The 22901-nt window shown below is 40.7% G+C and overlaps 1 protein-coding gene across 2 annotated transcripts in view; it reads left to right on the top strand.

The window, feature by feature from the left end:
- The window catches only part of LOC122548766 (piezo-type mechanosensitive ion channel component 2), a 782240-nt gene that overhangs the window by 695173 nt on the left and 64166 nt on the right, over window positions 1–22901 (top strand). Inside the window, exons 38-41 of one of the 2 annotated variants that reach the window (XM_087986702.1) lie at window positions 13204–13362; window positions 14945–15247; window positions 15330–15588; window positions 21146–21328. In XM_087986702.1, the coding sequence (XP_087842828.1) occupies window positions 13204–13362; window positions 14945–15247; window positions 15330–15588; window positions 21146–21328 (904 nt within the window). The remainder of the gene's footprint in view (window positions 1–13203; window positions 13363–14944; window positions 15248–15329; window positions 15589–21145; window positions 21329–22901) is intronic. The other variant, XM_087986703.1, reaches the window with a different exon arrangement.

Below are 22901 nucleotides of genomic sequence, written 5' to 3'. Positions count from 1 at the left end.
ACAGATCTAACATAACCTATCACTTGGACTTTCTATTGTTCACTGCAGCTGTATTTTTATTGTAATTAAATATTAATTTTGTCATTGAATCCATTTTTGAATTGCTGATTTCAATTATATTTTGAATTATATTTGTTTCAAATTCTACATTCCGATCAACTCCCAGTCACCCCGATTCCACTTCCTAGCAAGAATTTATCTATCCTGAGGACCCAGTTGCGAGGAAGGGTTACTCGACCCGAAACGTTAACTCTGATTTAACCCCATAGGTGCTGCCAGATCTGCTGATCTTTTCCAGCAATTTCTGTTTTTGCTTCTGATTTACAGCATCCATAGTTTTTTTTTCAGTTTTCAGCCAGAGGATTCTCCTAGTAACTATCCATGTAAGGCATTACATTTTTGAAGTCAAGCAGCAACCAAAGTGTTCTCATGGATATTGGCATCATGGCAAGTTCCAGGACACCTGTTGCACACTTATAAGATGTGGTACTGATCACAAATAGCATGTTGTTATGGACCAAGTTCGACCCCTCAAAACACTTTTAAGCAGGTAGCCCAGACTAACATTGCTATTTGTTTCAGGTAAGTGTACAGTGGATATTCTCAGAATGAATTAGCTGGTTCGACTGCCAAGTTTTAAACAAACAGAATTTATTTACAGAATTACAGAATGAAACACAACAAACTGAAAATAGAATACTCGAATGACTTATCCTCCTTGAACCCAACAGGCTATCTCCACTTAATGATGCTGTTCCAAAAGAAAAATTGCAACAGTGCCAATCAACACATCCCTTAGCATAAAGAGTAAAAGTGACACAAAAAGGTTACAGGTTATGCAGTCAAAAAGGTAGAAGGAGGGAGAGAGCTCCCAGTTTCAACAGTGACCCTGACTCAACTAACCCCTGAACTGAAATGACCTGTGCAGCTAAAGAGCTGGCCACGTCCCCTTGATTATACCAGTTTTTTAAAAAAGACTTGAAAGCTTTCTGCCTGAATCATTATCTGTTATGTATAAACAAAAAGGGCCTCAATGAACCATTTAAACTCAGTCTGTTTAGATCCTAGTCAATTACCCCCTCTCTGAAAAACAAACTTCAAGGCCACAGTGACCTTGTAAAAGGACTAGCATTGTGACACTGTGCATTGATAGAATGGAATCCTCCTCTGTTGATGAGAGTAGCTACATTGGATGACACTCTCACTTCAAATTGGCTACAGGCCATAGTGCCCTACAGCCAATGTTCATTTTGCACTGTTCTTCCAAGGAAGCCAGGATGCTTGAAACTTGGTGACACCCCTGTCAAGAAGGGACATATGTCCTCCAATGTACTATCATCTCCCAACGTTATGATTAGTTATCCCTGGCACAATTATTGCCTTCTCTGCATCCCAGCATGCTGCTTCCAATTCCCACTATTGCCTTGATAAATTGATGGAAGGCAACTGCTGTCTTAACAAAGCCTTCTGCCCTGGCTGCAGCAATAACCTCTTCATGGGGAAACAAATTGAAGCCATGTGGTCTATTACAAACTGCATCCATGACAGCCTTCTATCTTCATAGGTTGAGAATAAATAGATCCCACAAAGATAAGCAGTGGACCTTTGGAAGCAGGCAGCTGTCACTTTGTTGGACACTGGGATAGGATGGCAACTCCTTCAAGGTTGCAAATCTGTCTCCTGCAAGTGCCAGTTCTGTGACTATTCCCAAGATCCTTAGTCTGCAGTGAGAAGGTATTTTGCTCAGATGCAGAAAATTGCATCAAGGACAATAAACTCTGGCCCCTAAGGAGAACCTTTGGAAGCAGGCCATTAGGTCCTTGTCTGCCTTTGGTCCCATTAATTTGTAAGATACATTGCCCATCATGATAGTTGCAAGACCTTTTCTTCCATAATGACCTTGTCTATCTGATATATTTGGAATATTTACGGTATCCTCTACCATAAAGACCAATACAAAATATTGGTTCAATTATTTATTGTTAGAAACGAAAATCGCTTCTCAATAATCGCTCTAGACAAATTCAGGAAAACAAAGTTTTATTAACAAGTCAAGTCTGCAGAGTCGGGCACCCTTAAAGAAAAGGCGCGCTGAGGCTTACAAAGTCTCCATTATTTATAGGACAAGTCCCTCCTCTCCTTGGCTCCAACAAGCCATGAGGTTCACATTCTTAAAAACATCATTATTTTTATCACAAAGTCTGCAACAAAAGGCTCCAGAGTCTCCAAAGTTTGTTGTTTCTCTCACCCTGTAGTCTTATCAGTCAAAAGCTTTAATCTTGAAACAGATGTCTCAAGTCGCACTCCCATCCTGGAGTCTTATCAGCGAAGGACTCATCCTTCTCTGCTGTGTGAATGGCTTCATTAATCAAGAGCCTGCTCGCTTTCACTATAGCTCACAAATTGTCAGCATTCTGCACAATTTAAACTACTCTACTTTTGAGTATATAAAATGGTTGTTAGAAAAGAAACAAAGGTTTTGTCTTTTATTATAGATCAGTCTGTGGTCCAGGCACATCTTAAAGTTTAAACCGAAATTACCTCTTACAATTCCACCCTTTTCTTTCTTTAAGATGTGCCTGACCAAGATAAGCCCCCCCCCTTCCCTCAAGGGCCCGGGAAATCCTTGGTCTTTCGCAGCAACATCACTTTAAGTTCCCGTGTCCCATGTTGTGGAACCACCACTGCCTGGAGTCGGGAAATATTTTTCTGAATTAAAAACTGAATACAGGGAGTTAGGCAGGGTAATACGAGAAGAAGAATCATGCCGCCCCCAACCACCAGCAATTGCTAACATTTAAAACAGTGGCTATTCTAGAGGTGAGATCAATAAACAGGTTTTGTGTAACATCAGGGAGTTTAATCTGTCCTTCTACCTCTTCGTATACAGATGGCACTTTAGGGAGCACGACCGTTCCCTGTCGGTCTTGCTCTTTCCCCAACCCCCGATCAGGGATCTGTATCTTGGTCTCCTTGACTCTGTCAACCTGCTCCCTGAGCAACACGGAGGATAGGTCCCGCCTCCCAGTTTTGCTAATACACACCCAGCGGTCATTTATAGGGCATCCATGGATTTTGCCACTGTATCCTTTATTATATACCTGATAATAGGGTCTCCCATCCTCCCAACATTCATGGCGTGCACTCACATCGTAACACCTATCGTCCACATAGGAATGGGACACAAATGATCCCGAATAGATTCGAATCCCAAGTCTTACTGTAGTTCGACATTTGTCACATCTCCCCTCACCCTCCCCCACATACAGGAGTAAACTGATCAATATCCCCACCAATACAGTCCAAGTAGAGTTCATTATTGCTGTCTTTTCAGTTTTACCGACAACGGCTTGTCCCCTTGTTCGCATGTCCAGGTGCTTTCTTCTTCAGGCGGAACGGGCCCCTTTATCCTTGATGCGTGGACCCACCCTTTTTCTTTCGTTCGAACAGCTGCCTCAGTTGTTAACAGAACCAGAAACGGTCCTTCCCACCGCGGCTGGAGCTTTTCGGCCTTCCAGGTCTTAACAAGTATCCAATCTCCGGGCTCCACCTTATGCAGGAGGAAGTCGAGCGGCGGAGTCTGAGCCAGGAGACCTTTCCTTCGGAGTTCTGCAAAAGAACGGGATAAGGCCAGTAAATAGGTTCGGATAAATACATCCCCCCCTTGTAGAGTGGGACATCCATCAACCTTACTCCAATACGGTAATCCGAAGAGCATTTCATAGGGGGAAACCCCGACATCTCGGCGAGGTGCCGTACGTATCCTCAATAGGGCAATGGGCAGGCACTTTGGCCAGGGTAACTTAGTTTCTAACATCAGCTTAGTCAATTGGGTCTTGAGCGTGCCATTCATTCTCTCAACTCGACCCGAACTCTGAGGATGCCAGGGTGTGTGGAATTTCCATTGGATGCCCAGGGCATTACAGATCAAATGGTGTAGCTTAGAAATAAAATGCGTCCCGCTATCGGAGTCAATAGATTCCATTATGCCATATCTCGGGATTATGTTCTCTAACAACAGTCGGGCCACGGTTGGTGCATCGTCTTTGGCAGTTGGGAAAGCCTCTACCCAGTGAGTGAAATGGTCTACTATTACTAGCAGATATTTCCATCTCTGTACTGGGGGTAATTCTGTAAAGTCAACTTGGATCCTCTGAAATGGCCTAATCGCTAGGGGCTGACCACCAGCTGGCATAGAACGCATGGTTTTCTGATTAATACGCCGGCAAGTGGGGCATCCGACTACCTCTTGTTGGGCTAATGTGTATATCCCCCTGCATACATAGTCTCTCAGGATTGTGTCACACATGGCTTGCACCCCCCAGTGGGTCTGATGGTGTAATCGGTGCAGAATACCCCGGGTGATCTGTTTGTTCAGTACTTGTCTCCCATCAGGAACCGTCCACTTCCCGTTAGTATCTAGCCGGGCACCCAATTGATCCATTTTATCAATCTCCCCCTGGGTGAAGACGGGTTGTTTAGCGAGGCCCTCCCTCAACGGTATTAACGTTAACAATTGGACGGATTTTTCGACCGCTGCCCGCTTGGCTTCCTCGTCTGCCAGCCGGTTTCCCACCGCTTCCGGTGTCGACCCCTTCTGGTGACCGGGTACATGGACTACTGCAAGTTCCGTAGGTAACGCCAGGGCTTCCAACGTTAGGCTGATCATTTGTTCGTGAGCTAATTCCTTTCCCCGGGAAGTTATCAATCCTCGCTCTTTCCAGATTTTCCCGAAAGTATGAACGACTCCGTATGCATACTTTGAGTCAGTATATATGGTCCCCACTTTCCCTTCCAACAGCTTCAGGGCCCTCTGGAGGGCGTACAACTCACAGGATTGGGCTGACCACTTCCCGGGCAGTCGTCCAGACTCAATCGTCCGTTTTGTTGCACCATCTATAACAGCATAGCCACTGTATCGTACTCCACTGATGCACCGGGAGGACCCGTCGATATACAGTTCCTGTCCCTCACCCAGCGGGGCTTCTTGCAGGTCCTCTCGGCTTTTGGTCTGCAAGTCCACAAATTCCACACAATCATGCTCCTGTTCCCCGTCTGCAGGACGTCCGTACAGAAACTGGGCTGGGTTGCAACTGAGATCTTTTGCAAAATTGAGATCGTTCCCGGTCATCAAAATCGTCTCATACTTTAGGATGCGAGAGTCTGTTAACCAGCGGTGAGCCTTCTGAGCCAGTATGGCACTAACCGAATGTGGGGAGTATACTGTGATCCTTCCTCCAAAGGTAAGTTTTCGGGCCTCTTCTACTAACATTGCCGTAGCTGCCACTGCCTGTATACAGGTCGGCCATCCACGTGACACAGGGTCTAACATTTTTGACAAAAATGCAACCGGCTGTCGTTTCCCTGCCCGCAGCTGAGTGAGCACACCCTGGGCAATTCCGCCGGCGCTATTAACATATAACTGGAACGGTTCCTTCAGGGTGGGTAAAGCCAATACCGGAGCTCGAATCAGTTTATTTTTAATAATATTAAATCGCTGCTCCTCCTCATCTGACCAGTCCACCTTTTGTCCTTCTTGTCCCAGTTTGTCGTACAAAAATTTTACTAAAGTGGTGTAACTTTCAATCCATATCCGGCAATACCCTACTAGTCCCAGGAATTGCCTGACTTCCTTCTTCGTCCTGGGTATTGGCATACCCGTAATTCCTGATATTCGTTCTGGCGTGATACGGCGGTGCCCCTTACTGACTTGATGGCCCAGATATCTTACTTCTCACTCCACAAACTGGAGTTTTGTCCTGGAGACGCGTAGACCCTGTTTCCCCAGGAAGTTCAACAGGGCAACGGTGTCTGCTCGTACCTCCTCGTCTCTTGGTCCTGAGAGTAAGAGATCATCGACATATTGGAGCAATTGATTCTCCGCGTTACACTGAAATCCTTCTAAGATCTGCTCCAGTATTTGTCCAAACAAATTGGGTGACTCCGTGAATCCCTGCGGCAAGACCGTCCATCTTAACTGTCGCTTTCGTCCTGTGAAGGGATTCTCCCATTCAAAGGCAAAAAGGTTCCGACTTTCTTCGTCAAGGGGGCAACTCCAAAAAGCATCCTTCAGATCTATTACGCTGAACCATTCATGTTCGGGGGGAATTTTACTCATTAACGTGTAGGGATTAGGTACCACCGGGTATCTAGCCTGGACTACTTCATTCAACCCCCGCAGGTCTTGCACCAGCCTATATGTCCCGTCCGGCTTCCTCACAGGGAGTATTGGAGTATTGAAAGGGGACATGCATTCCTCCAGTAGTCCATCTGTGATTAATCTTTCTATCACAGGTTGTAACCCCTCCCGTCCTTCCATAGCAATCGGGTATTGTTTCCTTCTTACCGGGCCTCTTCCTGGTAACATGGTGATTTGGAGAGGTTTGATGTTTAGACCCCCTCTATTCCCCTCTCGGTACCAAACTTCCGGGTCTATTTGTTGATCATCATCTTCGGTGAGGGCGAACAACCTTACCACCATTTCCCCGTTACTTGGTACCGTTCCGATCCCTAGTTTGACCTGCAAGTCTCTTCCTAACAAATTAAATCCCGCCGATGACAGTAGAAGGAGGTCTCGTTTAGTAGTTCTGTTTTCATATCCAATTTCCACGTCCTCTACCACTGGGACTTGTAATTTCTGTCCTCCAATTCCAGATACCCCCATAACTTTTCCTCCTGCTCGGGTGCCGGGGGGTATTTGGATTATACTTGATCTTTCGGCTCCCGAGTCCACCATAAATGTGATCTCCGATCCTTGGGGCCCTACTTTCAAGTTTACCAGGGGTTCCTGTCGATAGTCCTTTTGCCCCAAGGGTAGGAACCCCCGACTTCCCTAATCTTCCTCCATCAGGGCGTACGACCTCACCTCCCGCTTGTAGCGGGAGCACTCTCGTTTAAAATGTCCCTCTTCATTACAATAGTAACATCTGAGTGTCCTCTTCGTTTCCCTGTCGCGGTCTCGCGTTCCTCCACTCTTCCTTTGTTCCGGCCATGGTTCTCTTTTCCTCTGCTCTTGCCACGACTCTCCCCTTTCCTGTTTCTGCCACGGCTCTCCCTTTTCCTTTCTTCCAGCTGTCATTTGTTGCACCGTTTGCATCATTATCTTTGTCGCCTTCCTTTGCTTCTCATCGTCCCTTCTCACAAACACCTTTTGCGCCTCTCGTAGTAATTCACTTAAAGATTTACTATCCCAATCATCCATTTTCTCTAACTTCTTTCGTATGTCCGGCCAGGCCTTTGATACAAACTCTACCCGTATGAGTTGTTGCCCCACGTCCGTCTCAGGGTCCACCCCAGCAAACTGCTGCACATTCTTCCTAATCCTGTCTAGGAAGTCCGTAGGGGTTTCCTCCGGGTTTTGATGATTACCAAAGGCCTTGGTAAAATTGTGCCCCTTTGGGGCTGCGTGTCTTATTCCTTTTATCCAATATTCCCGCATGTCTCTCATGTTGCGCCGTCCTCCCTCCGTGTTCTTATCCCACTCGGGGTCGGTGAGGGGAAACTTCTGCTCCCCTCCTTCTCCCCCTCTCTCTCCCAGACCAAGAGCGCAGCTTGTCGTATCATCTGATGCTCCTGGCTAGAGAACAATGTTTTCATGATGGAACACATCTCTTCCCACGTGTAAGTATTCGGACCCAGGAACTGATCCAATTGTTCAGCAAGTCCCATGGGGTCCTCTAGTAGACCCTTCATCTCCCTCCTGAAATTCCGTACTTCAGTACTCGTCAAGGGAACGTTCACATATCCCGTCCTTCCTTCCTCGCCCCCCATGGGCACTTCCCGGAGTGGATTCATTCTTGCAATCGAGACAGGGTTTTGTCTGTGACCCTTTTCAGCTTGAGATCTGGTCTGTACCCCTGAGGTAGTTTGTGATTCCTCCCCATCTTCTTCCCCTTCCCCTGAATCGTCGTCACCCGAAGGAACATTCTGTGGGGCAGACGGGGTCACGTAGGGCGGCGGTAAGTGATCTAAAGGGTCCCATTCTTTCTGCCCTTTCGAGTCTTTATTAGTTACCTGCATTTGACAAGATATCGTAACCGGCAGCCAACAAAGGGCATAATCACTTTCTTCCAGATTAACATCAGGTTTTGAATTGACATATAAAATGAGGGCTTGCCGGACCCAGTCTTCGTCAGTACCGAATCTAGGCCACCACATTGAGTCGCCCTGAATAGGTTTCTGGGACCACTTTTGACAGTATTTTACCATCTTCCTTTTAGATTTTCCCTTTCTTCCAGCCTGATCCCAATTATTTAGCATTCTCCCTAACGGACTATCGTCAGGTACCCCGGGGTATGTGTCATTGTCCCTGTTTAAGCCTACCTTTCCCTTAATCACCTTAGATCCCTTATTTCCCATTTCCGAGGACTTCGTATTTTTCCCGTGATAATCTATCACAATGTAGCCAATTCCCGGACCTTCAGTCCCGTGATCGCCCAGGTTCCTTTGCAGGCACCCCCGGTCTTTGGATTCCTGTGTCCTACGTCTCTGTGACACAAATCACAGGCACCCCGTAGGTACACGTTCCTCCTCAAACACGGTCTCTGCAAAATCCCTCACAGGCGAGCCCCGGCCTCCAGATTCCTGAGTCCCACGTCTCTGTAGAAAAAAAAATCCACAGGCACCCCGTAGGTACCCAGTCCTCCGGAAACACGGTCCCCGCAAGTTTTGTCTTACCTGGGTTCGGTGCACCGAAATTACTCGATCGTTAACCATCCCCACTGCCTCGGGTACACCCCTCCTTTGTTTTCCTGAGCCTCCCGGATATCACTCGCTCAAGCCGCGCGGGGCGACAAGCAAGGAATCAGGGACTGCTGAACTCAGCAGGGTGCACCTTCTCCGATATCCTTCCTCAACTCCCCTTGCGGCCGGAGTGTTGATCCCGGATGACGAGCCCCCAAGTTGTTAGAAACGAAAATCGCTTCTCAATAATCGCTCTAGACAAATTCAGGAAAACAAAGTTTTATTAACAAGTCAAGTCTGCAGAGTCGGGCACCCTTAAAGAAAAGGCGCGCTGAGGCTTACAAAGTCTCCATTATTTATAGGACAAGTCCCTCCTGTCCTTGGCTCCAACAAGCCATGAGGTTCACATTCTTAAAAACATCATTATTTTTATCACAAAGTCTGCAACAAAAGGCTCCAGAGTCTCCAAAGTTTGTTGTTTTTCTCACCCTGTAGTCTTATCAGTCAAAAGCTTTAATCTTGAAACAGATGTCTCAAGTCGCACTCCCATCCCTGGAGTCTTATCAGCGAAGGACTCATCCTTCTCTGCTGTGTGAATGGCTTCATTAATCAAGAGCCTGCTCGCTTTCACTATAGCTCACAAATTGTCAGCATTCTGCACAATTTAAACTACTCTACTTTTGAGTATATAAAATGGTTGTTAGAAAAGAAACAAAGGTTTTGTCTTTTATTATAGATCAGTCTGTGGTCCAGGCACATCTTAAAGTTTAAACCGAAATTACCTCTTACATTTATCATTTCCCTATTCCCGATTAAAAATTCTGCAGTTGTTTCCTTCAAGAGTCCAGATTCGATTTAGCTTCTCTCTTTTTATATACCTTCAGAATCTTTTGTTGTTTGTTTTTACATTTCTTACCAATTGACTTTCAGAATCAATTTTCTCCCATTTTACTAACTTTTTAATCATCTGCTGCTGGACTATTATTAGCTTTGTATGCCATTGTTTTTGCTTGGATATGCTTCTTGGGTAGTTCATTCTTTTATTTGAGTCCTTCTTTATGACCAGAATAAATTTTTGCTGAGCGTTGTGAAACATCTGCTTAAAAGTCTGCTACTGCTCATCTACACATCTCCTTAGTTTATTTTCCTAGTCCTTTAGACAACATTTTCTTCATACATTTGTAGTTGTAATCTTTAAACTTTATTTCAAATCCTGCCATGTTGTAATTGCTATCCCTACAGCACCATTAACTAAATGATGTCTTATTAATCCTATTTTATTACAAATTATTCGATCTAAAATAGCCTGTTTGAAAATAGGATCTGCAACATACTGAAATCCTTGATGAGCTGTTCCATTTTATAATTGCACTTTTGCTTTGTCCAGTCAATATTTAGATTAAAACTGCAATGACAATTGAAATGCCCTTCTTATGCCTCCATTATTTTCTGATTTATATTTTGTCCTGCAGTGAATCAACTCCTTAGGGGCCAATAGACAATTTCCACGATGGCTTCTTTTCCTTGCCTTTCCTTATTCCCATCCAAACCAATTGCATTAAGTTGTATTTATTTATTACTACTTCTGCCATCAATTTACCTACTATGTCACAAATACAACATGCATTCATATAAAAAGCCTTAAGATTCAACTTCTTACCATTATTACTTATCTGGTTCTAATATCTGCTGCATTCTTTTCGTTATATTTTCATTACCTTCCAGTCACATTTTGGTTGTTGTTTGCCTCTTCATTTCATGTCTGCTCTCTTGTTTCTTTTTGATGTTTTAAACTTCCATTCAATTCCTTCCCATTTTCCCAATTGACTCACCATTGATTACACCATTCAGAGGCTGGGTGAACTCCCCCAAATGTAAATCGTACACTAGAACACCTAAATCTGCAACTTAAAATTTCTCAGTCACTCTCCATTTAAGTAATGCACTGCTTTTTCATCTATGCTGCCAAAGTGAATGAATTCAAATTTTTCCACATTATAATTAATTTTCCAGATTTTTGCCGACTCACTCAACCTACCTACCAATCTAATTAGTCTATAATTTCAGACTCACTCCATTCTCAAATAAACAGATACATCTACTACATTCCAATCTGATAGAATTCTTTCTGAAGTGTGGGAAGTGAGGGAATTTTGGAAAAATAAAATAGACCTCATTGGCAACCTCTTTTATAAGTCCACCTGAACCCAAAACATGTCATCCCTCAGCTCCATTAATTTACTTTGTACCACTTTCTTTATGATTGTAATTTCACTAAGGTCTTCTCTCCCTTTCACCTCCTGATGTACTTGAATGTATTCTCTATCTACTGTAGTGAAGAAGAAAGCAAAATATTTACTCATCTTATCTACTTTTTTTCTTTTTATTTATTATTAACCAGCGTTCTCACTCTTTGAAAGACCAACACTGCACTTTATTTACTCCCTTCTCTTTTAAATATCTGTAAAAAGTTTTGCTATCTGTTTTTTTAAATATTTCAAACTTTTTCTCACGTTCTTTGTTCTGATTAGTGTTTTAGCCATTCTTGGACATTACTTTGCATTCTGGTTATGCATCTGACCTGCCACTCATCTTTGTGCAGTTATATGAAGTTACTTCATTCAATGGTTGTGAATATTTGGAATTATCTACCCAGTGAGGTTGTAGATTCTCCATTGTTAATTTCATTCAAGGCTGGAATGGTGAGATTTTTGGTCTCTCAGGGAATCAAGGGATAAATGGAATGATTGAGAAAGTGGAATTGAAGCCCAATATTATATTGAATGGCAATAGATCAAGCTTGATGGACCACAAGGATAACTCCTTCTCCGATTTCTTATCTTCTTGTTTTTGTGAAATAAAACAGAAAATATTGTAAATAGACAGGAAATCAGACATGAGGGTGCAAGGTGGAAACCCATCTCTCATTGATTACATTCAAGGTGGGAAAGGCCACTAGTATTCAATAAATACTGAGTGGAAAAGTCACCATGCAGGGAGCCCAAAAAGCAAAATCTGTAACATTGGCATATGGGCTTCCATAAGGATCACTTGTTCAATCACAAAGCCCAGTTTTGGGAAGAGGGTATCTAATGAGAGCCAGTAACCTCTGTTTCTTCCATTGTTTCCATGCAGCATCCTTTTCCCCAACTCCAGCCACTCACCTGTGGCCTGGAACCTTATTGAAGCCAGGCATCTGTGAATGTATGACCAGCATTAGTCTTGCTCCCAGTTGTGCTGATTAGTGCTGGAGATCTGCTGGCCTCTGATGTGCATTAAATTCTGGAAATGTTCTCCAATGGAAGCAATGCTGGTCTCATGCTTTATTTCCATTTTCTAAAACCCATTTTGTTTAAAGATATTTAAGAGGCTTGTACAAGGAGCTTTAACAGAAATTAAATTATAGAAAGGATATTTGCATTTTAGCAATTTGGGTGAAATTTTATAGACCCAATGCTATCACCTAGATCTTACATACAGGAGGTTGCAATTGGAGCACCACAAATAAATTGCTTCCTCCTCTTCTAATCAGTCCTGCTGATACAGTGTAGCACTGCGAAATTGTTCTTAAACATTATCCCTTGCAGCAAACATTTTAGAAAATTGCGCAGATTATTCTTAATACAAAGAGTACACCACACTTTGTCAAATGTAATTGTATTGGTCATTTTTCATCCTAATTCACCATCTATGCTAATATGTGATTCATATTCACCGAGTACTTATTAAATTATTCAATAACTTCTTCACAAGGAGATGCTAATTTTATTTTTTACAGAATCTGCATCTCTCTTTCTAGCCAGACATGAAGAGAACCAAATTTTTTAATCTCAAAGTGCATTTATAAACATGATATCCTATTTGAGTTGGAGAACAATAATATTATTAGTTAGATGTATGGCATTACATATTTTCTTCAATTTTACTCTAAAAATGTGTATATTTTTCAAAAGTTGTTTATCATGCACCACAGTTTTTTTATCCATTAAAAGATACATGTGCTTTATTTCCTCTTTTTAATGGAAACTAAATGACGTAGTTTATTTTTAGATTTTGGAACTTGGTTGAGAGTAACTGACCAGTAATAGAGAATCCTATTCACTCCCGTCACTTTATTGGTTTATTGAAATTTGCTTGCTCACTTAGTTCGGTAATGCCAATCTTGGCCTGAAATAAAACTCATTTCTTTAATTGAACTGTGCAACTGAGGGAAGCTGAGTGTGTTCCCTATTATTAACATTAACAAGCAAATCGAACTGTTATCATTTATTGCTCACGTTTATTTAACATTTAAATAAGATTAACGGCCTTTTAGGTTTTTCACTAGTATGAAATCCCTTTTGTTCATGAAGATCATTCCTTCTCAAATTGTCAGAAAGGAAAATACAGCCCTCAGATTTGTACACAACTGCAGAATCTTGGAGATTCTGTATTTTTTTACATCTTTTGAGTATGTAGCTGTTTTGTACACTTTTGTCTAATTTATATGTTCTATGTCATTTTAACTTTTTGTACTGCTAGCTGCTACACTGAAGCTACCATGCTGTACTCACGGCAGTCAACTCTAGATGATATAGATGATATTCCTAAAACAAGTGAGCGTGCTCGACCTAGGCTTCGTAAAATGTACAGCGTTGATATGTCATCCTCATCGGTTGAAAGTTGCAGTATAGTGTCAAGGTGCTTTATTCATGCATGCTTAATTTCCATAATTAATTAAATATATGTATGTTATATACATATATAGTATATATGTGTTTATATAATGTGTTCAGCATGATTCCTACTTTTAAACTCAGGTTTCTGCTTTGTAAAATGTAACAACACTACAGGTTACTTGACCGTGCTGCGATAAACTTAATGCTGAAACTAGTCAGAGTGTCACTGAAGTTATGCGCTCAAATCTGGAATTATTCAAATCTGCAAGGTCCTTTCTGTATTTACTATTTAGCCTGCAGGCTACACTAAGAATTGTGCAAAATTACAGAGTATAGGTTCAATCCAAATCATTTCTATTGGAGTTCATATAACACACAAGCCCTCTAACTTTAACTTGCGTTTCCTAACTTGCCCATATTCTTCCAATTCAAGTGTGCATCAAGCCTCCAATTAAATGCATGAATACTAACTGCCTCAACCACTTCTTGAGTGCTACATTCTTTTGTAAAGAATGTCTTCCTGCTTTCATTATTCTGATAAGTTATTGACTATCTTCTATTCAAGCTCCTTTGCACTAGAGTCTCCCAGAAGTTGAACCAGTTTCTCCATGTCCATAATACAAACCTGTTGGTCATTTTAAAGAACTCTTTCAGGTTATCTTTCAGTCTTCTCTCTTATAAGGAGTAGAGTATGAACAGCAGCCTGTTCGATCTGTCCTGACAAACGTTTGCTTCCAATTCTGGTAAAATCTTGGAGGATTTATGTTTTGGTCATAAACAAAAAAGCTGATAAAATAGTCACAATTTAAGGGAGAAGAAAAGAACTTCCCCTTTCATTGCTTGAGTAAGTACTAATATACTTTGTGGTTTAATACAAAACGATACAGATAAGGTAGGTTCAAAATTCTGTCCAGACCTGTGCTGCTTTCGTTGGTCTTAATGAGGCAGTGTTGGTGATGCTACAGTTGATTGGTCTGCTTGGAGAATGGAGAAAACTGACAAATGCTCTTTCTTCTGCCTGTTTTCTAATGGAACGTGTGTGCATGTTGGATAATGATTAAATTGGACCCATTATAATGCCTTTTTTTTAAGTAACCTGCTGACTCTTAATGCCTGTTTTATATGTGAAGAATGTTTACTTTGGGTTGGTACTGAAGGTCTCCCAGTTCCAGAGAGAGTGTTCATACAACGAATTATTGCCACAGAGACAAAGGAGTAGAAAGTTTCATTCAATTCTAATGGATAGAGTGCAACACAAAGTAAATTAAATTGATGAATCTCAATATTTTCTTTACCTTTTGACTCTGTACAGGTTTAATTATATTTCCACATTTTAATCACATCAATGCCATTTGACACACAAGCATGGACCTATGTGAGCAATCCTGGCATGTGGACTGAATATGTGCATGAAGCTGGTGCCAAATGTACAATGAATCTTTTCCTGGTCAAGACAATCAAAGTTTTGTAACTTGATGCTTAAATCATCATGGAAATTTTAAATGTTTTGAATAGGAAAGGATTAAAAATCTAAAATATCATTGAAAGGAAGAAAGATTCGCTACAAAATGTATTTTATTAAAGTGAACATTTCTTTTTCTTAGTGAGCCAACACAGTGCACACTGCTGTATTCACGCCAAGGTACCACAGACACAATTGAAGAAGTGGAAGATGAGCAGGATGAAGAAGCAACAATTCCTGTATGCACATCAGATATCATGACTGAGGAAGTTCCACCTTCGTATAGCAAAGCTGTTAGTCTTGATTGTCTATCCTTCAGTTCAGATTCAGCTGGTGAAAAACACCTCATGGCACTTACTCCAGATAGCAGGATAGATTTACTGGAAGATAAAATCTTTCCAAATTTAAGCCATGAACTAACAGCCAGTGAACTGCTTCTTAACAAGTAAGATGAAATTTAGATACATGTCTTTCTTTTACTGAATTAGCATATACTTTTAATACAATTCCAATATCTTACATTTCAGAATGTTTTATGATGAAGAATTAGAGGAGTCAGAAAAATTCTACAAAGCCCAGCCTCGAGCACTACTCCTATTCTTCGCTCTATATAATACCTTAGTAGCTCGTTCCGAAATGTTGTGTTTCTTTGTCATTATACTGAACCACATGGTATCTGCTTCAATGATTACACTGGTACTTCCTATTCTTATCTTCCTCTGGGCTATGCTGTCTGTACCAAGGCCAAGCAAACGTTTCTGGATGACAGCCATTGTGTATACTGAGGTATGTTAAATTTTTGGAGTTTGTTTTAATTTATTTACATTATTTAATACTTAATTTCCTTTTATTGTGGCTAAAAATAGTTTTACAATATTAAAAGAACTGTGGTAATGTTGTCTATTCAATATTACTAGAATGGGCAAGTTAATTATAATGTTAGCTCCTTACAAAGTTTTGAAATATCAAATTTAAAATACAAATGTATGTGTGGGATTATAGGCAGAGAGAGTGGGTAACTGAGGATGATGAAAATATCTTGGAAGTTGAGAATGTAGTTCTGTTATGTATGTTACTCCTACATATTATTAATTTCACATACTTTTGCCAACAATACACAATTTACAAGCCCAAGCCATGAAATAATAGATAGTCTGGGTGAAACTACAATGGGGAAAGTAATGCCATTCATCTTATTTGTGTTTATGGGACCTTGCTGTTAAGATTTCAACAAAAATATATTTCATTATGTTTCACATGTACACATGTTGGTCTCATTTTCAATGCCTGAGGGTGTGAAAGTTTTGCAAAATGAAAAAGCTTTCATAAGTAATATTTACCTGAACCAATTCTGTCTTGCCTTTAATACTCTGAAAATTTTATAGCACCACCCATTGATAGCTCTAGATCAGTCTGACTAACTCAACCATTCAAATGGTCTCCTGGTCGGCCTCCAATCTTTCACCGTCTGTCCCCAATATCCTAAATTGTACCAAATTCTATTCATGCCTCTCTCTTTGCTCGTCTGACAATGTATTAATTTTAAAATTTTCTACTTTACTTCAAATCCTTCCATATTTTCCCATGCTCTATGACTGAATCTCCTCTTGTCTTGAGCCCAGTATCAATGCCTCATTCCAATTCCAGTCTCTTCCTCCTCCACATTTTTTTTACTTGCTATTGACAACATTGCCTTCAATTGCTTTAGCCCTAACTTCTGAAATTCCATTCTGAAACTTCTCTGTCTTTCTAGCTCCATCTGCTCCTTTAAGTACTCATTACTGTCTACATCTGTAATCAAGCTATTAGTCACCTGTAATATTATTTAGGCGGCCTTTCAAGAAAGATTGAACCCTGGAAGCTACTCTGTCAGATTACAAATCACACAACACCAGGTTATAGTCCAACAGGTTTATTTGGAAGAACTAGCTTTCAGAGTACTGCTCCTTCATCAGGTAGTTGTGGAGTATAAGATCGTACAACACAGGATATATAGCAGTAGTTGTGCAATAAATTCCATGTCTTACAATCTTATACTACCCAATGAAGGAGCAGCACTCTGAAAGCTAATACTTCCAAATAAACCTGTTGGACTATAACCTGGTATTGTGTGATTTTTAACTTTGTACTCCCCAGTCCAAATCCTATCAGATTATGTAACTCAGTAGTTGACCTGTTGGGGCGGTGATGGCATAGTGGTACTGTCACAGGACATATAAACTGGAGTCCCAAACTAATATTCTGGGGACGTGTTCAAATACCATCATGGCAGCTTTTAATAAAGATCTGGAATTAAAAACTGGCCTAATATGGCTATAGTCACTATTGCCATGAGTTTCCATTTGTTTGATTTATTTATTGTCACATGTACCTAAATACAGTGAAAAGCTTTGTTTATGAGCAGAACAGGCAGATCATAGTAAGCGAGAACATACAGAACATAGGGTTAAAAAAAACTTAGAGGCATATAGGTTATGTTGCAAAGGCATGCACTAGGCAAGATCAACATTCTTTGAAGTTAGAGAGTCTATTCATCAGTCTAATAATGGCCGGGAAGAAGCTATTCCTGAACCTGCTGGTGCATTTATTCAAACTTCTGTATCTTTTGCCTGACGGAAGAAGTTAGGAGAGAATTACCAGGATGCAATGGGTCTTTGATGATGTTGGCAGCATTTCCACAGGTTGGCTTCCATGATGGGGTGGGCCATGCACGCAACCTTCTGTAGTTTCTTACCATCTTGGACAGAGTGGTTGCCAAACCAGGCCATTATGCACGCAGATAGTATAGTTTCAATGATGCATATGTAAATATTGGTGAGGGTCCATATAGGTATGCCAGATTTCTTGATCGCCTGATAATGAAGCGGCTTTCTTGTCCATTCTTGACTGAATCTACATGGGAAGTGCAGGACAGGGTGATGGCTATCATCACTCCTAGGAGTTTAATGCTCTCCACCCTCTCAACCTCAGCTCCACTGATGTAGTTCAGGACGTGTTCTTCTCCTTTCTTTCTGAACTTAATGATCAGTTCTTTAGTTTTGCCTTAATTGAGGAAGGGGTTGTTCTCATTGCACCATGACACTAAGCCTTCTGTCTCCTTTCTGTGTTCTAACTCATCATTGTGAGATATCCATGTTGGTGTTATCAACTAACTTGCAAATGGTATTCATCAGAATTTGGCAACACAGTTGTGGCTATACAAGGAGCACATTAGAGGGCTGAGGATTCATCTTTTGTGGGGGAGCGGGGGGGTGTGTGGGGTGGGATCCATCGTGGAGGAGGTTCAGTTGTCTATCTTCATTGATTGCAGTCTGTAAGTCAGAAAGCTGAGGATCCAATTGCAGAGAGCAGAGCCGAGACCGAGGTCTCAGAGTTTTGAGATTAGTCTGGAGAGGATAATGGTACTGAAGGTGGAGCTGGAGTCAATGAGCAGGAGTCTGACATAGGTGTCCTTGTTGTCCAGATGTTCCAGAGGTGAGTGCAGGGCTAGGGAATTGGGATCCTTTGTGGATCTGTTACATTGGTAGGCAAATTGTAGGAGATTGAGGCAGGCCGGGAGATTCGAGTTGATGTGGGCCATGACCGGCCTTCATGATTATGGAGGTCAGAACCACTGGGTGGTAGTCTGCTTCACTAATGTCCTTCAGGGAAGCATATCTGCCATCCTTACCAGGTCTGGCTTCCATGTGATTCAGACTCTCAGCAATGTGATTGACTCTTAACTGCCCTCTAACATAGCCTAGTAAGCCACTCAGTTCAAGGGGGAAAGTGAGGACTGCAAATGTTGGAGAATCAGAGTTGAAAAGTCCCATCCCATAGATGAATAAAAGAAGTACTTGTTTTGTCAAAAACCAGAATACTCACAATGAACGTTGTTATTGGCACATTCCGCTGACTTAGGAACATTTATGTCATCAAATATGAATTACTCACTGGGTTACCTGTCCTATATTCTTCACAAACTTCAGCTATTCCAGAACAATAGGGCCTTTTACATTTGGAATATATGTTTTCCCTATCTAATTGTTATACATGTTTGAGTGTTACAACATTTCCAATAAATATTTCTCACTGTTAAGGTGTCTGACCAGAATACAAAATTGGAAAACTGCTTTTAAAATTTTAAAGGAGAATTGGAATCCATATTCAAATGATTTTTTTTCAAAAAGTGCTTTGTTAATAATGGTTCAGGTCAAATCTATACACAGATTGTTAATGGATAAAACATTAATATTGCAGACGTCTGTTGCATCATAACAAATTGTTAATCAAATTGAGTATATTTCATTAGAGATTTACGGACAATATATTTTAAAACTTGGAAGGTGGAATTCAAAACTATTTCCAGCAAATTCAAGCCTCATGAACTTAAAATGCTATTCTGATAAAAGCCATTAAAATTCCAATCAAATAAGTATGGGAAATGGGAACAGAGTGGTTACAGTTACAGTACGGTGTTCAGTTTTAGGGCAACCATTCGTAAAAAGTGAGTAAAGATGATATAGATAAGCGTAATATAAATGATTTTTAAAAACTAAATTCTTAAAGAGAAATTTAAAATACATTGGAATGATCAAGTTTAAATGAATACTTAGTAGAGATTTTTTAAATTATGGAGCCTTTCAGGCCATTCGGTGAGTCAGTGACATGAGTTAATCAGTGATAATTCAGCCTTTTTCAATAGCAGAATAAGGGTACCAGGATGGAGGCTAGCTTATGTATGAACCTTCCGTAATAATTCACCAACCCAAGGAAGACCATCCTCAAAAATGTTTATACATTTAATTAGGGTTTCACTCAGGTAGCCATACTTTAATCGGCTCCTAGAGTGAGCAAGACCCCTGACATACCTGCTTATATCTGTCAGCTAGGACTCCTTGATTGGACCAGGTTAACAGTCCCAATCAGAGAACTCATATTATACAAAATCCATGTTCAAATCACTACAAATGGGAATCAGGCGAAGCCACCTTTGGTTGGAGTCATACTTAACACAAAGGAATAGGGTTGTGGTTTTGAGTGGTCAATCATCTCAGTGCTACAACATCCATGCTGAAATTCATGGGCCCAACCATCTTTAGCCATTTCATCAATTACCTTTCCTCCATTCAGATGTGGGGATATTCACTGATGATTGCACAATACTCAGCACCATTTGCAACACCTCAGATACTGAAGCAGATGGTGACTAAGGCTTGACCTGATAAGTGACACTCAACATTTGTGCTCCACAAGTGACAGGCAATGACCAGCTCCAGCAAATAACAATCTAACCATCACCCCTTGGTGTTACTGAAACCTCTATTATCAATATCCTGGGAATGCCATTGCTCAGAAATTGAAATGAACCAGCCATATAATTACTGACTATAAAAGCATGTCAGAAGCTAGGAATTCTGTGATAAGTAACTTACGTCCTGTCTTCCTAATTTCTGACAATCATCTCAGAAGCACAAATAAAGAGTGTAATGGAATATTCTGCACTTGTAGGCACAGTAACACTCAAGAACTTGACACAAGCAACAACAAAGCAGTTTTTTTTTAGATTAGATTACAGTGTGGAAACAGGCCCTTCAGCCCAACAAGTCCACACCGACCTGCCAAAGTGCAACCCATCCAGACCCATTCCCCTACATTTACCCCTTCACCTAACACTAGGGCAACTTAGCATGGCCAATTCACCTAACCTGCACATTTTTGGATTGTGGGAGGAAACCAGAGCACCCGGAGGAAACCCACGCAGACACGGGGAGAATGTGCAAACTCCACACAGAAAGTCGCCTGAGGTGGGAATTGAACCCGGGTCTCTGGCGCTGTGAGGCCACAGTTCTAACTGCTGTGCCACCGTGCCGCCCATATTTGATTGGCACTCCTGCTAATACATTCAACACTCACTCCCTCTAACATCAAAACACAATGGTAGCATGGTCACTGGGCTCAAAGCATTAGTATTCAACCTATATGACTGGTCCTTTAATATCAAGGGGTAAAAAATTCCTGGAATTCCCAACCTAACAGCACATCACAAGGACTGCAGCAGTTCCAAAAATGTATCTCATCACCACCAAGATATATGATGCTTTTCTAATTCATTTGTAGGGTTCTAATAGAATTTACTCATACATACATAAAATATCTCTGATTTATTTATCCTATTATTATTGTTGTTGTTAATATTAACTGTGGATGGATGAAATGCCCTCATATGTAACTGATAATGATTTACTCTGGTTGTTTTCTGTATTTCCCAAAGTACCATAACTATTTAATTCCATTGAATTAAACTGGATGATAATGCAAATGTGACTGCTATGCAAACCTCTGGTGTTTCATCTTCTTACAGGTAACAATTGTAATCAAATACTTTTTCCAATTTGGATTTTTTCCTTGGAATGAAAATTTGAGTAGAACTCGAGATAAACCTGATTTTGCCCCAAATATAATTGGCATTGAGAAGAAGGAAGGCTATGTGCATTATGACCTTATACAGCTACTTGCACTGTTCTTTCACCGATCCATTTTAAAGGTAAAATGATGTCATTCCTTCCTGAAGGAAAAATACACTGTCAAACTGTCTTCTCTGTGCATTCTCATGTGGAAGATTGCGAAAGGTTATTTCTATCAGGTGTTAAAAAGATATCCAACATCTTATGTCATAAAGTGTGGTAAAAGCAGGAAAAACATAATGTTGGTGATGGGTAATCATTGGGGCATGGACTCATCTCCTTGTCTCAGATTTTAACAACTGCTGAAAATGTGTTGCTGGAAAAGCGCAGCAGGTCAGGCAGCATCCAAGGAGCAGGAGAATCTACGTTTCGGGCATGAGCCCTTCTTCAGGAATGAGCCCTTTTCCAGCAACACATTTTCAACTCTGATCTCCAGCATCTGCAGTCCTCACTTTCTCCTATCAGATTTTAACAAGCCTATGAAGTAGTTTTGTGAATAGTTTGTTCTTATTTCAGCATGTATGTCAGACCTTGGGGTTAACTTCAACTTATAATTGATTAGTTCTTACAATTAAATTATAGACTGAATTTGAGAGAGCCAAACTAAATGATTACTAGTTCTATTTTGTTACAACATGATATTTAATAACTTTAGCATAACAAGAGCAAAACAAATAACACTTAATGAAAGCAATGGTTTGCAATTGATTCACTTTAGAGTACCAGTTCGCAAACCTGGGTGACTGGGCACTATTCACTTGTTCTGTTGTGTTGATTGAAGTTCCCCTTCAGTCTTCCTTTGTTCGTGCATGGAACCACTGAGAATCACCATTTGTTAACCCTTGCTTGCCACTGTACCCTATGCATGAGCAGAAACATTCTGAATTCTAATTGGCTTATTACATTATGAACATCTCGTGGTCCATCTTGGATTGATGAGGAACTGTCTGCCCAATTTCTGAATAATTTCTCTAAATGGTATGGTCATCTTAGTGGCGTGACTTTGAACTGTCTCCTGATTCATTCTTTAACACATCAATCACTTTATAAAATCATTACTATTGTAACAGCTTGTCTGTATGAAACTCCAAACCTTTTAGATATCTACTAAGATTATTTCACTATCAGCATCTGAACAGGAGTTTGTAGTGTCACTCCCTAGTATTTTAATATTATCCCAAACACTCAACTGATGTACCTAAATATTCTCTAAAGCCTACAATATCCTTTAACTGCAAGAGTAATGTGTAACTCCACAAAACTGTTTATGCCTAAAACAAATTAAAGCTCAAAACAACGACACAAATTAATAAAAAATAGGACTGTTACATACTTTAAGTTACAAAATGAAAATTATTTAAAACACACAGAAATGAATATCATTTTCAGTAAAGCATTTTCCGTTATTAGTCCGACCATGAATACAACCATAAAACTGAGTCCCAATCATAGTTTTGACTTTTGCCATGTAACTTTCTTGTGCACAAGTGTTTTACAGCTAACCACAAATAATTAAATTATGATGTAATTCTTCACTTTCTTAATCAAGTCAAAATTACTAATTATTGAAATTAATTAATCCTATAGTCCCCACCTTGAGGTTGAAAAGTGCCTGAGCATTCGATTCTTCATGTAATTATTTAAGGACAGATG

This window comes from Chiloscyllium plagiosum, unplaced genomic scaffold (assembly GCF_037043375.1).
Source record: "Chiloscyllium plagiosum isolate Xiang-an unplaced genomic scaffold, Cpla_swu_hap1 HiC_scaffold_4, whole genome shotgun sequence".
Taxonomy (NCBI): Eukaryota; Metazoa; Chordata; class Chondrichthyes; order Orectolobiformes; family Hemiscylliidae; genus Chiloscyllium; species Chiloscyllium plagiosum.
Note: the sequence above shows the minus strand (reverse complement) of the source record. Positions and strands in the feature narration are given on the sequence as shown.